Below are 13,572 nucleotides of genomic sequence, written 5' to 3'. Positions count from 1 at the left end.
AACAAATTTAAGTCAGTCAAACTATGAACTTTAAATAGGGATCGTTTAGAGAAGATTTACTTATTTGAGTTGATCACTTTGTAGTTGTAATACTACTCACAACTCCTCTTTTCAAATAGGAAAAAAACTCAATAGATGTCATCGAACTTTGAAAAATTAAAATATATCGTTCTTTAAAAATTTGATTCATTTATATTATTTTTGTTTAAGAAAAAATTTGTTTATATCATTATTTATTAATTAAAAAAAATATAGACGGATCAAACTTTTAACTAATGAAATAAATAAGTCTTTTATCAAAATTCGGTATATATTCAAGCCTTCCCCTTTCAAATTACCCAACACACTTTCCCTTTACTTAATTCAGAGAAAAAACCACCTGGCCCCTGAAAATCAGTTACATAATCAACATTGTACCCCCCCCCCCCTACCCCTTACCCCCACAAACCTCTTTATGTTTGTCCTTTGAAAACCCAATTTTTTTGTTCTTCTACTAGCTTAATCTAATCTAAAAAGTACTAGTAATAACAATTATTTTAGTTTTTTTAATTCCTTAATACTGTAGTGGTACTATTTTGTTTCAGCTCAGCTAGTCTATCTTCTAGCCTAGTCCCAGGTTTTCTGTGTCCTCCTGTTTTTTAGTGTTTTGTTTCTTTCTATGTTTTCTTCTTCTACACACAAACACAATGGTTTTCTTCATTTCTTGATATGGCTTCTTCTTAGATATATATAGTACTCCTGTTTCCTAAATTTAAGGGCTTCTTAGCCTTTTGGTTATTTACCATTTTCAAGATTCCTCATATGGAATACTCCCTCACATTTCTTAAGCATTTCTTTTACACTCTAAACCCCCCTTTCTGTCTTCTACACCCCACCCCCACAATCTCCAATTCTACAGAAAGTTTCATGTGATGGGAAAAGGAAGAAGAAGTTGAAGAAAAGGTGTTTTCTTTGTAGACAACCTCATAACCATCTCAAAGATTCAATCTTTTTCACTGTAAACGCCTTTTTCACACCCCTTAATGTCATCAATGGATTCTTGATTGTTCTGTCTGGTTATTTTGGAGGGAGAAGGAGGAAGAAATTGAAGAAAAGGTGTTTTCTTGAAAAAAACAACAACTCAAGAATGGCAATATTGAGCTTTCTGTTAACTGTGTTTTTTCTAGTTGGTTTGTCATCAAGATTCCAACTTGGGAATTCCCAGTTAGTTTTTCATGATCAGCAAGTAGTGGAAGCAATTGGGAAAGAGCTATCAGTACCTGGATGGGGTGTGATGAACACAACTGATTTCTGCTCTTGGCATGGAGTTATTTGCAGCTCAAACAGTACAATGGTGGAAAGACTTGATCTTTCTGGTTTTAGATTACAAGGTAATGTAACTCTAATATCTGAGCTCAAAGGTTTAAAGTGGCTGGACCTTTCTAATAATAACTTCCAAGGTTCTATTCCATTTGCATTTGGGAAGTTACCTGAGCTTCAATATCTTGATTTGTCTTTTAACAAGTTTGGAAACTCAATTCCTAGTGAATTAGGTAAGCTCAGAAGCCTTAAGGCATTAAACCTTTCGAAAAACTGGCTTACTGGAGCTATACCTGATGAGCTTGAGGGGTTAGAGAATTTGCAAGATTTTCAAATATTTACTAACAACTTGAATGGTTCTATCCCAATGTGGATTGGTAATTTGACCAATCTTAAGGTTTTTGCTGCTTATGAGAATGAGTTTAGTGGAGACGTTCCTGTTAACTTAGGATTGTACTCTGATCTTTCTTTGTTGAACCTTCACTCAAACCAGCTTGAAGGTACTATTCCTGAGAGCATTTGTGCTAATGGGAATCTTGAATTTCTTGTTCTAACTCAGAATAAGTTGACCGGAACGATTCCTTATTCGATTGGGGATTGTAAAAGACTTTCTAGTATTAGAATTGGGAATAACAAGTTGATTGGAGGTATCCCTAAATCAATTGGGAATATCAGTAGTCTTACTTATTTTGAAGCAGATAATAATAGTTTGTCTGGTGAAATTGTCACCGAGTTCGCGAAGTGCTTGAATCTCACTCTTCTTAATTTAGCTTCAAATGAGTTTAATGGAACTATTCCTCCTGAGTTTGGTCAGCTTAACAGTTTGCAAGAATTGATTGTTTCTGGTAATAACCTTTATGGAGAGATTCCAACTTCAGTTCTTAAGTGCAAGAATCTCAATAAGCTTGACTTAAGCAACAACAAGTTCAATGGTACCCTACCGGCAGATATCTGCAATACGTCCAGATTGCAGTATTTGCTGTTGGGGGAGAACTCGATTCGAGGGGAGATACCTTATGAGATAGGGAATTGTGTAAAGTTGCTTGAGTTGGAAATGGGGAGTAATGAACTTACTGGAAGTATCCCTCCTGAGATTGGTCATATGAAGAACTTGCAGATTTCGTTGAATTTGAGTCATAATCGTCTCCACGGAAAATTGCCTCAGGATTTAGGAAAACTCGACAAGTTGGTTTCTTTAGATGTATCTGATAATCAGCTCTCTGGAAATATTCCACCGGCATTGAAGGGCATGCAAAGTTTGATAGAGGTTGATTTTTCGAGCAACCAATTCACTGGTCCAATACCTACCTTTGCACCATTTCAGAAAAGTCCTAATTCAAGTTTTCTTGGAAACAAAGATCTCTGTGGTGATCCTTTGAGTGGTGGTTGTGGAGATTTAAATGGTTATGACCACAGCGTTTACGGTCACAAGGTCTCTTACCGAATCGTTTTGGCTGTTATCGGTTCTGGTTTGGCAGTTTTTGTATGTGTCACAGTGGTTGTTTTGCTGTTCATGATGAGGGAGAAACAAGAGAAAGCTGCCAAGGAAGCAGCTGGAAATACCATTGATGAAATTTCTAGCAAACCAGTGATACTAGCGGGAAACGTCTTTGTTGACAATCTAAAGCAAGCAATTGATTTTGATGCAGTTGTAAAGGCAGTCATGAAAGACTCGAATAAGATTTGTGTTGGTACATTCAGCACTGTCTATAAAGCAGACATGCCTTCCGGGATGATTTTGTCGGTGAAGAAGCTTAAGTCAATGGACCAAACTATAATTCATCACCAGAGTAAGATGATCAGAGAGCTTGAAAAGCTTAGTAAGCTCGTTCATGATAATCTTGCTCGTCCTATCGGGTTTGGAATCTATGAAGATGTCGTTCTTCTGTTGCATGAATACTATGCCAACGGAACGTTGACTCAATATCTTCATAACTCTAGCCAGAAAACTGATTATAAGCCCGATTGGCCAACAAGACTTGCCATTGCCACCGGAGTTGCAGAAGGATTGGCGTTCCTTCATCACGTTGCTATTATCCATCTTGACATTTCTTCCGGGAATGTGCTTCTTGATTCTAACTTCAAGCCTTTGGTTAGTGAAGTTGAAATCTCTAGGCTTCTCGACCCATCTAGAGGGACTGCTAGTATCAGTGCTGTTGCTGGTTCATTCGGATATATTCCTCCAGGTACATATCATTTGAACACACATACTCCCTCCGTTTCAATTTGTTTGTCCGGTTCTGACTTGACACGGAGTTTAACAAAGTATTTTTTTTTTGAATCTTGTGTGTCTTAAACTAAAAATTCGTAAAATGTACCAAAATGTCCTTTAATCTTGTTGTCTTAAACATATCACGTGAAAAGTTTGAATTTAAAAGTTGTCAAAAAAGAAAAAAATACATTCTTTTTTAAACGGACAAAAAATTAAATATGGCAAATAAATTGAAACAGAGGAGTACTATCTTTCTCTTTCTGCATTTGTAGAGATTATAACTCTGTCATTGACTTGTTTTTTTTTCCCCCTTCTTTTTCTCAACAGAGTATGCATATACAATGCAAGTAACAGCTCCTGGAAACGTTTACAGCTATGGGGTTGTTTTGCTCGAGATCCTAACCACCCGACTACCTGTTGATGAAGCTTTTGGTGAAGGAATAGATTTGGTTAAGTGGGTACATGGTGCACCCGCAAGGGGGGAAACACCGGAGCAGATACTCGATGCAAAGCTCAGCACCATTTCATTTTCTTGGAGAAAAGAAATGTTAGCAGCACTAAAGGTTGCATTGCTATGCACTGACATGACACCAGCAAAACGACCAAAGATGAAGAAGGTGGTAGAAATGCTGCAAGAAATCACGGAAAGCTAAAGGAAGTTCGTATCATCAAATCAAAAGTACGTCTTGATCTCTGTCTCTTCATATGTGAATGCTCCTGTAAAAATACAAGTGTACGAAATTCTTAGTCGAGAGGACAAAATGGTCGAACTCTTAAGGGTATGATGAGTCTTACTTCAATCATATGATCACAAGTTCTTTTTCTCCAGAACATGTAGATGGAGATGATATAGATTAATTTCTGAGAATATGTTTACAAATAGCAATATCTTTCATTTTCCAGTTCCCTTTTCAGGTTTATTGCTTCCAAAACAAGTCAAGGATTTATCGAAAACAAACTTCTCAACCCCACAAAGATAGGGTAAGGTTTGCGTACATACGTACATTTTACCCTCCACAGACTCCACTTGTGGTATTACACCAGGTCTGGTGAGGGTATAGTGTAATCAAACCTTACCTCTACCTTAGAGGTAGAAAAACTGTTTTCGATAGACCCTCAAATCAAAACAAAAATAGTCCAAAGCAGTCTAGAAAACGAAGTAACAGGAGTAACAAAAACAAGAACATGATAGTAACTACAACAAAATAAGATGATAGTGGGGGTCAAAAAACAATAGGTAGTAACAGAAATCGAAGGACAAGAAGAAACTTCAGGAACACTACTACAACTACTGAAAATCAAATCATCATTGGATCGATGTGATCATCGAGCGCGAGTAATATGTTTCCATATGATTCTACTGCTTCAATCAGCTTGACTTTCCAAATGATGTATTAGTACTCTATTTACTACTTCCCCTGTTCCAATTAGATTAATACAATTTGTGTGGATATAAGACTTTTTGAAACTGTCTTACACATGTCGTAATATTTGTGTGACTATAAAAGCCTTTCGGAGAGAAACTGCATATGAATCAGATGCATCTAACCCCTGAACTTTCCCTCCTAAAGGCGGGTGCTTTACTTCTTGCTCTTTGTCCACTTCGGAGAATAGGGTCTGAAAGGACAACTCTTAATAGATTAGGTGCTCGACCCAAACTCATACTAATGATAAAATGTGAAGTTTAAAGTGAATTGTTTCCTAACGTAGAAATGTGTCATTATTTTCAGAACGAACCAATAAGGAAATATGGCCAAACAAAATCAAAACGGAAGGAGTAGAATATAGGGGTGTTTGTATGTAGTCATTTAACTATACATGTTCCTTTCCCATGAATCCTATATATTAGCTCCCAATTATTCATATTCATACTTCCACACTATGAGGATAGAAATAATAATACATGGACGATAAAATTTATCCGCACTCTGTGTCTACATCAAAACAATAAATACACGACATGCGTGTTAGCAGATATTATCACCATATTTTCACTTGCAATAATTTCATATAATTTGGTACAAACAGTCGATAGTAATTAAAAGTTCCCATATTAAGCAGATGGTAGTTTGAGATCTCCAAGTTCCCTTGCACTTCTAATATTATCATCCAATATTTTCTTCATGTCATATTTGTACACAAAACCCTTCTCCATAAGCTTATTTGATCCCCATTTCACTTCTCTCTTTGGATCATCCAAGTACCTGTTTATAAATGGGAAGATGTGTAAAATGAAATTCCAAAAATAATGAGCAAAATGATCCTTTAAATGTATGTCAAATGATCTGATAGTATAAAAATTCTTTAAGTCGTCTTAGGTAAACTCAAATGTTTATGAATTCATAGCCTCAAATGTCTAAGTATGCACAAAAGAAAATTCAAGAACTACATTCAATATCAATTGTGACGGGGTGGTGATTAAGTACTCTGTTATACTTAATGTTAAAGAATGAAAAAAGCTCACAATGATGGTTAATGAGATGGGTGAACTAAAACTTGAGCAATCTAACTTTTGGGGTGTGAGTTACGTCTAAAACCTAATTTCACATTGTATCAGAGCAAGACACATCTCACGGAGGGGCATCCAAAATCAAAATTGCGCACGTATCAGATGCTAAGCATTGGGCATGAGGTGGGATTTCAAACCAGATACCAGATACTAAATATTGTAGATGAAATATAAGGTACTTACTTTTGGTTAATATGAAACTCTGGATAGTTTTGTTGATAATAAGTTGCAATTTGTGCAGAAGAAACAAATGCACTAGCACACAAGAATCTACCATTCATAGAATCACTATTTTCCATTGAGAAAATGTGAGCTTCACAAACATCTTCAATGTGTATGATTGGAACTTTTCCATCAACCTCTTCAATGAACTTGAGTTGATTGTAATGAATTTCATCACCAGTTACCACTGACAACATACCAGCCATGCTTCCTGAGATATTTGACATGATTGTTGTTCCTCCAACAAGACCAAAACCTAAGCTCACAACCTCAAATCCATCTTTGCCAAAGTTCAAAATTTCTCTGTCACATGCTGTCTTTGCTTCCACATAACTCTACGCCATTCAAAAAGAATAAATGGTCCAATCTGTGTTAGTCTTGGTGGACAGAGTTGCACGATACATGTGTTGGTACATAGAAGATAACAAACGTCAAGAGGTATGTATAGTCTAAGAAGACGCAAACTGACCCCAAAATCATACCATAACAAAATCATCACTAAAAGGGAAGTGGACATTGAGAGGAGTCCAACATGTTTCATCCATTAAATCCTTGAAGCCATTGCCATCATCCTTCATTGGTGAAGCAGCAAGCACAGTGCCTGTATATATAAGCCTCTTTACAGTACCAGACTTTATACAAGACATTGCAATATTCTTCACTGATGCAACTGCTGCTTCTACTGGATTCTTGTACTGTTACAACATTCAATCCGACAAAAATAAATATATATATAATTTTCATATGAGAGGTGTTTGACTGACCACCCTTCTCCAACTATAGCTAGCTCCAACCCTGACGACCAACGAGAACTTAGGGTGTAACCTAGCTAGCTAGCAACCGATGTAGTACTCCCTTTGTTTCAATTTGTCTGTCTAGTTTCTACTTGACACGAAGTTTAAGAAAGTAAAACAGAACTTTTGAATCTTGTGGTCTTAAACTAAACACATATACTAAAATTCTTTTTAATCTTGTGAATTTAGACGTGTAATGTGGAAAGTTAGAATTTAAGAATACGTACCTGAAATCCGTCAGTATGTAAAAAAGGAGTGGCCACATGGCAAACAAATTCACACCCTTGGATTGCTTGCTCAAATTCTTCTGGTCTATACATATCAGCTTTAAATAACTTCAAATTTTCTTCTGCATTAGGCAAGTTCTTCAACAAGCCTACCTTTGATTTATCCTCTACAAAATTATCACAATTTATGAGTCTTTTACACCATCCTGTATTTGAAATTTACAAATCCGACTAATTTGGATTTGTGTCATGTACAATTGTGGCGGGACCAAAATTTTCACTATGTATAGTTCAACTTACTATGTTTACATAACAATTAACCTTATATATACAAGCCGATTTTCCTCTAAGGCGGCGTTTAGATGAATAAACTTCTGTCCTCTTCCAAGCTAGGACTAAAGGGGTAAGGGATCTTCCGTCCCCCGTTCCATCAACAGTATAATTCATTTCAACAACAATAACAACATATTCAGTATAATATCACTCGTGAAGCCTGGGAGGGTGGAGTATACGAAGACCTTTGTGAGGTAAAGAGGTTGTTTCCGCTCCCTCCCTCTTGCTTTCACCTCTAGTCACTACAAGAGAACTATAAATTACATGGGATTTTCGTGGGGATTAGTATGAAAATTGATAAGAAATTTATTTTCCTGCAAAATTTCATACAAATTCCCGATCTTGTAGTGAGTGTAGGACCCATTAAAGAGATGAGGGGTCTTTAACAGAACTTCCCAAGGAAAAAAAAAATTCACAGATAGCCACTGTATACTATCCTAGAGTTTCATATTCCACAAGCAAAAACTATTTTTATCAAATCTATGACTTAGCTTATAGTTTATGCCTTAAATCGCGAGGAATCTCATCCATCCCATCAACAACAGTACAATTCATTACAACGTACAACATACTCAGTATAGTCTCACACTAGTGAGGTCTGGAAAGGATGGGGTGTAACACAGACGTTACTCCTACCTCGACTCGAGACAATTCATAGATTGAAATAAAAAAAAGAAGCAAATCCAAGAATTACAAACCTAAGTTCCTAAGGGTGGCATGAACTTTGTAGCCATTTTGAAGAAGTTTTTTCACCAAAAATGAAGCTATGTATCCTGAACCACCAGTAACACAAACCACCATTGAACTTCTATGTTTATCCTCCATGGATAAATCCTTATTTTTCTCTATTTGTATTATTTCTTCAAAGACTTTTTACTTTTAAAGCCACACTTTTAATTGATATATTTTGCATGACACTTTCTTTCATCTTACTCTTTGTGTCAATTTATATAGCAGTGTTTGATGTGACATGACTTTTTTTTAAAAAAAAAAGGAAATGTTGTGATTTAAAATAAGTTGGTGAATATTTATGTGTGGCTATTAATCATGTTAATAACAATAACAATAATATACTCACTGTGATTTCGTAAGTAAGATCTTGAGAAAATAAAGTGTATACAAAGCAAAAAAATGACATATAAAATGAAACGAAAGGAGTAATATTTTATACTACAAGTGTCAAATTCAATCAAGATGAAGTCTTTGTTGGAGTGGTACAGCTAGTGGGTTTCTTTTGTCTATATTATAATCTATAATATATTGCCCACAAGTATGGTAACCATTTGTTGTTTCTCTTTTACATTTTCTAATTGGCTCCTTGTGATTTTTATATTTACTATAATCGAAAACACAGAATATGTATTGCACACTGTCCCATATATAGAGGTGGATCCACACTTATAAGTGGAGGCGCACATGCACCTATTAATTTAAAAAAAATAATCATGTATATACATAGAGAGAGAAGAAAATTGATAAAAATTAGGCTACATTCGATTGTACACCCAAGAGAAGCATAATTACAAGTTATGCGAACCATCTTGAGACCATGGTTTGAATTAAAGTTTAGCTAGGTTATACTGATGCACCTGAAATCTTTAAATTCTAGATTTGCCTCTCCCAAAATTGATGATTAGTCGTCACATAATATTTTTATAAATAAAGATGACATTGATTTGAGAAGCTATGACCACAAGTGTAAGATATCTCCCCTCCACTGAGCTGTTCATAGATATGCAAGTATCATGCACAACAAATCATCAAAAAGATTTGCATTTGCAGCTAAACCAGCTAAACAATCACAAGAATGTGGCATATACATCAACAAAAAAAAAATAATTGCAGAGAACCAAGAACTGACATATTTGCCAGAAGAAAAAAAACAGCTCATTCAGTACACAGGTGTGCTAGCTGAACAAAAATTTTATTGTAACATACGTCAAATCTGTTTTGATTGTTTGTAACATATTTCAAATCTTCTTATAAGTGAGAAAAATGACTTCAATATCGTCTGAATCAAGCGTAGGAGCAAAAAACCTTGCTCAAAAATGAAGAATGGTTTAATTTGAAATGTAATCTGTTGGGGAAAAAAACAGCGTAACTCAACTTTCTAAATCAAGACTTGACAATGTAATTCTGTCGGCTGATGGGGTTCATGACCACCGGGGGACCAGCAGTGCGAGGCCATGCTTGGAATTTCTTGTCTGTTTCTTTCCACCAGTCGGTGTTGGTAACGGTGCTTGGAGTAGTACCTGTTTTGAGATACCACAAGTTGACTGTCATTATAGCCGAGGCAATTTCATGATCAAAGAACTAACGAAAAGAACTAGAACTTGCCTCCAAACAATTTCCCGTCAGAAATAACAGTGTCACAAACATATGCAACGACAAAAGATCCAGCGATAGAACCAATTATGTACTTGGTAGCCATCTTGGAGCTCCTAAAACTGCAAGATACCGTAAACCATAGTAAGAAAACAGTTTTTCTTTTCTCATTCAACATCAAAGCATTCAATTATTACTCAAAATAACATCTCAATACATAGTTCATAGAGGATCTTTTTACACCATCATGAGGCTGCAGATTGAATTATGTATGTTTCAATGGATTGTCTCAAGCTACAGCACATATGTGATCGTTTTGCCACAATCATGTGAATTGGGACGTGACAAAGTATAACTATCAGATTTCCTCAAGGTAATGATGAACTGAGTGATTTAGTAGCCTACTGTATGATATACCATTCAAATCTATAAAGACAAGAACATAAAGCTACATATTTGAAAACTTCAAAACTAAACTGTATTTCTTGTCCTACTCTTAACACAATGTTAGTTCAGAAAAATAGGGAAATCTTAGTAGCTCAATCGGTTGGCTACAAAAATATTCACCTTGTCGTGAGGGTTTGATTTCCTACCTTGTAATCCCCCCTCCCCCCTCCCTCCCCATTTCCCCTTCCCCTACCCCCAATTTTATTTATTTATTTTTTCGAATAGTATGTTCAGAAAACAAGGCAACGGGCCAGAAAGGAGGAAAAAAAAGTTGCTGAATTACAAGTCCTAGAAAAAGCATATATTCCTTCCATTCATGCTGCAGTAAAAGTGAAGGAAAGTAGGCATCTATTTCCTCTTTCTACCATACTTCTGGGGATGGTTGAAAATACTACACGAGGACTTCATCAGAAAATTACTACTCTTACTACTCTCTGTGCGCAATTTATGTGGCATCCTTTCCTTTTAATCTATCCCACACAAATGTCTAAGGTTTTTTCAAAAGTCCTTCCTTTTTCTTAAACTGTGTCAAGTCAACGGTGCCACATAAATTGGGGTGGAGGGAGTTCAGGAGTATGTTGTGCATCTTTCCCATTTTAGTTCCTAAAAAGCTAGTGTCGGAAATAGACATTGTTCTGCCTACTAACCCTCTTTCTTTTCCGCTGACACATAGCATAAATTATTTCCAGAATATGGAACGGAACTCATGCCAACACATAATTAGTTAGTGTCTACGACCCATTAGCAATCAACTAGAATGCCAAACGCAAATAAGGGAAAATTAAAAAAAAATAAAAAAAAATGCAGACAACATTCAATTAAATTTCATTTATCTTCATTATAAGGTTCATATTTCAAAAATCACATCTGAGTGTCTACACCTACCCACAAGGCTTAACTAGATCAACAGTTCCTTCCAAGTTCCAATTAATACATCATAACATTCTGTAAATGCTCCCATTGATGTATGTTTTGGATACAAAGTATACTTTCAGATATGATTGCATTTAGGGTGCTATGAATTTTGGTTAATTCAATATGCAACAGTGAAACTTCTTTTTGAACAATAAAAAAAATCTACACCACATCATGAAGAAAACATTAAGAGAAGCAATTGTAGCACTATTCCAGTAACTCAAAAATCAAGGCAATAATCACTTCCATAATATATGATTCATAAAATCGCTTCTTTACGAATAATCAGGCAATTACTCATTAATCCAAACAACTAGAAATACACAGAGAACAACTTGATGTACTAGATCAATCCTATTCTACTTTCTCTTCCCTTTCAGATGGGTGGCTAATAAGTAAAAATAATAAAGCAGAACTCATTAACCTAATGAGGCTTTCAGCAAATTGGACAATGTTCAAGATCATGAAGAGACGAGACGAAACAGCCATGAATAGCTCATGAAAAGACACAACATACAGATATTCCATCTTCCCGCAACAAAAGTAAAATATAACATTTGATTCATTTCTCTTTTACTGACATGTACATCAGTCAGTTAATACAAAACAAAGGAAGCAACAAATTAACTAAAACCATTCACATCCCAGAGTAAAATATTAAAAAAGGAACCATATCATGACTGCTCTGATTTCCAAGAAGCATTTCCCAGAACCAATGAAAAATATAAAATTTAGGTCAAGGAGCAACAAGTATGGACCATACTAATCATATTGAGCTCTTCATGAAGCATTAACCTATACCATAGCAAACATACTTCATGCCAAAAAAACTAAGCTTGGCTCAACAGAAACCAAACAAATGATGACCCATGAATCCTAACCACTCAAATCACATTTTCAACATATTGGGCTCTTCAGGAAGCATTACCATAGCAAACATACTTCATGCCAAAAAAACTAAGCTTGGCTCGACAGAAACCAAACAAATGATGACCCATGAATCCTAACCACTCAAATCACATTTTCAACATATTGGGCTCTTCAGGAAGCATTAACCTATACCAAAGAAAACATAATTCATGCCAAAAAAGCAAGCTTGGCTTCAACACAGACCGAACAGAGATGTCACATTAATCCTAACCACTAACAATTAAAAGTAATCAAACTAATCATATTGAGCTCTTCAGGAAGCATTACCATTACCTAAACCAAATAAAACATAATTCATGAATCATGCCAAAAGAGCAGGCTTGGGTTCGACACAAACCGAACAGATGATGACCGTTTAATCCTAACCACTCAAACCCCATCGATAAGGATAAAAAGTAATCAAGCTAATCATATCGAGCTCTACAGGAAGCATTAACCTATCATGCCAAAAAAGTACGCAAAGCTTCAACAGAAACCAAACAGATGAATACCCATTAATCCTAACCACTCGAATCCCATTGATAACAATAAAAAGTAATCAAACTAATCATATTTAGCTCTTCATGAAGCATTAACCTATACCATAAAATACAAAAGTCACACCAAGGGACAAACTTTGCTCCAATAAAAACTACACATACACGACCCATTAATCCCAAACATCAAAATCACACAAATCATGGTCAAAACTTAAATCAAATCAATCATCTTATATAACCCCCACCAAGCAACATAAACCAATACCCAATAAGATAAATCCACATCAAGATTCGATCCATCGCAACACTAAAAACAAAACAGAAAACGACCCATCAACCCAAACAGCATAAATCACACATAAAAATGTAATCTTGTCACTAAGAAGCAATAAATTCAAATACCCAACTCAAATAACAAACATGGTGGCACAAGATTTGCTCCAGATCTATACTTATAGAGGTAAAAAAACAAGGGGGTGGGGGTGGGGGTGGGGTGGGGTGGGGGGTACTTACCGTGATAAAGAGCAGAGAGAATGGAAATCAAAGAGACTGCAGATGTAAAAAAAAATTGTTCTTTGCTAAATGTTCTTGTGTAGTGTTTTATAGAAGGGTTTTCTGAGGTCAAAACGACAGTGTTTTGATGTTTATATTGTGAAAGTGATGTCGTTTTGATTGTATTTTTGGTTTTTTGAATGGGTCAAAAATGGAAGTTGGAATCAAGTTTTGGGCCTTGCCCCAAATTCGTTTTTTTCTTTTAATGTGTGTGTTTGAAATAGTTGAAAATATATAAGATAAAGTAATCATCGTATATTATTATAAGTGGGAAGCTTCTAAATAAAAAGTTGAATTATTATTTTATTTTTTTAGTAAATTAAAATTT

At 35.5% G+C, this 13,572-nt stretch overlaps 3 protein-coding genes across 6 annotated transcripts; 1 reads left to right on the top strand and 2 right to left on the bottom strand.

The window, feature by feature from the left end:
• Positions 1-364: 364 nt before the first annotated feature.
• On the top strand, positions 365-6,990 carry LOC101245637 (leucine-rich repeat receptor-like tyrosine-protein kinase PXC3). Of its 4 annotated transcripts, none has more exons than XR_003246430.2 (4): positions 365-3,485; positions 3,839-4,190; positions 6,069-6,143; positions 6,262-6,990. XR_003246430.2 is itself a non-coding variant. In XM_010320888.4 (3 exons), exons 1-2 carry the CDS (start codon positions 1,127-1,129, stop codon positions 4,162-4,164), a joined length of 2,685 nt encoding a protein of 894 aa, XP_010319190.1. In that variant the 5' UTR covers positions 485-1,126; the 3' UTR covers positions 4,165-4,190; positions 4,427-5,034. The 4 variants fall into 4 exon arrangements, 2 of the variants coding, with proteins under 2 accessions (XP_010319190.1, XP_004236615.1); XR_011220566.1 differs by having other exon boundaries at positions 6,069-6,195; XM_010320888.4 differs by lacking the exons at positions 6,069-6,143; positions 6,262-6,990 and adding an exon at positions 4,427-5,034 and having other exon boundaries at positions 485-3,485.
• Positions 5,337-8,599, bottom strand: LOC101245937 (NADPH HC-toxin reductase 1). Its single transcript, XM_004236568.5, has 5 exons — positions 8,295-8,599; positions 7,264-7,430; positions 6,725-6,937; positions 6,204-6,577; positions 5,337-5,715 (listed from the first exon to the last, which is right to left on the bottom strand). Exons 1-5 carry the CDS (start codon positions 8,419-8,421, stop codon positions 5,565-5,567), a joined length of 1,032 nt encoding a protein of 343 aa, XP_004236616.1. The 5' UTR covers positions 8,422-8,599; the 3' UTR covers positions 5,337-5,564.
• Positions 8,600-9,504: 905 nt separating this feature from the next.
• LOC101246238 (uncharacterized) lies at positions 9,505-13,339 on the bottom strand. Its single transcript, XM_004236569.5, has 3 exons — positions 13,206-13,339; positions 9,934-10,043; positions 9,505-9,848 (listed from the first exon to the last, which is right to left on the bottom strand). The coding sequence occupies exons 2-3, from the start codon at positions 10,025-10,027 to the stop codon at positions 9,712-9,714; spliced, it is 231 nt and encodes a 76-aa protein (XP_004236617.1). The 5' UTR covers positions 10,028-10,043; positions 13,206-13,339; the 3' UTR covers positions 9,505-9,711.
• Between the last annotated feature and the right edge of the window lie 233 nt (positions 13,340-13,572).

The sequence above is a fragment of the Solanum lycopersicum genome, chromosome 4 (assembly GCF_036512215.1).
Source record: "Solanum lycopersicum chromosome 4, SLM_r2.1".
Classification (NCBI taxonomy): Eukaryota; Viridiplantae; Streptophyta; class Magnoliopsida; order Solanales; family Solanaceae; genus Solanum; species Solanum lycopersicum.
The sequence above is the reverse complement of the archived record's forward strand: the minus strand, read 5'-3'. Positions and strand labels throughout refer to the sequence as shown.

Excerpts from the sequence above, each read along its gene's own strand:
- LOC101245937 (XM_004236568.5), bottom strand. The coding sequence starts at position 8,421 with ATGGAGGATAAACATAGAAGTTCAATGGTGGTTTGTGTTACTGGTGGT. Across the intron at positions 7,431-8,294 it reads TGCCACCCTTAGGAACTTAG|AGGATAAATCAAAGGTAGGC; the intron begins GTTTGTAATTCT and ends ATAATTTTGTAG. Across the intron at positions 6,578-6,724 it reads TTAGTGATGATTTTGTTATG|AGTTATGTGGAAGCAAAGAC; the intron begins GTATGATTTTGG and ends TGAATGGCGTAG.
- LOC101245637 (XM_010320888.4), top strand. The coding sequence starts at position 1,127 with ATGGCAATATTGAGCTTTCTGTTAACTGTGTTTTTTCTAGTTGGTTTG. Across the intron at positions 3,486-3,838 it reads ATTCGGATATATTCCTCCAG|AGTATGCATATACAATGCAA; the intron begins GTACATATCATT and ends TTTTCTCAACAG.
- LOC101246238 (XM_004236569.5), bottom strand. The coding sequence starts at position 10,027 with ATGGCTACCAAGTACATAATTGGTTCTATCGCTGGATCTTTTGTCGTT. Across the intron at positions 9,849-9,933 it reads TGACGGGAAATTGTTTGGAG|GTACTACTCCAAGCACCGTT; the intron begins GCAAGTTCTAGT and ends ATCTCAAAACAG.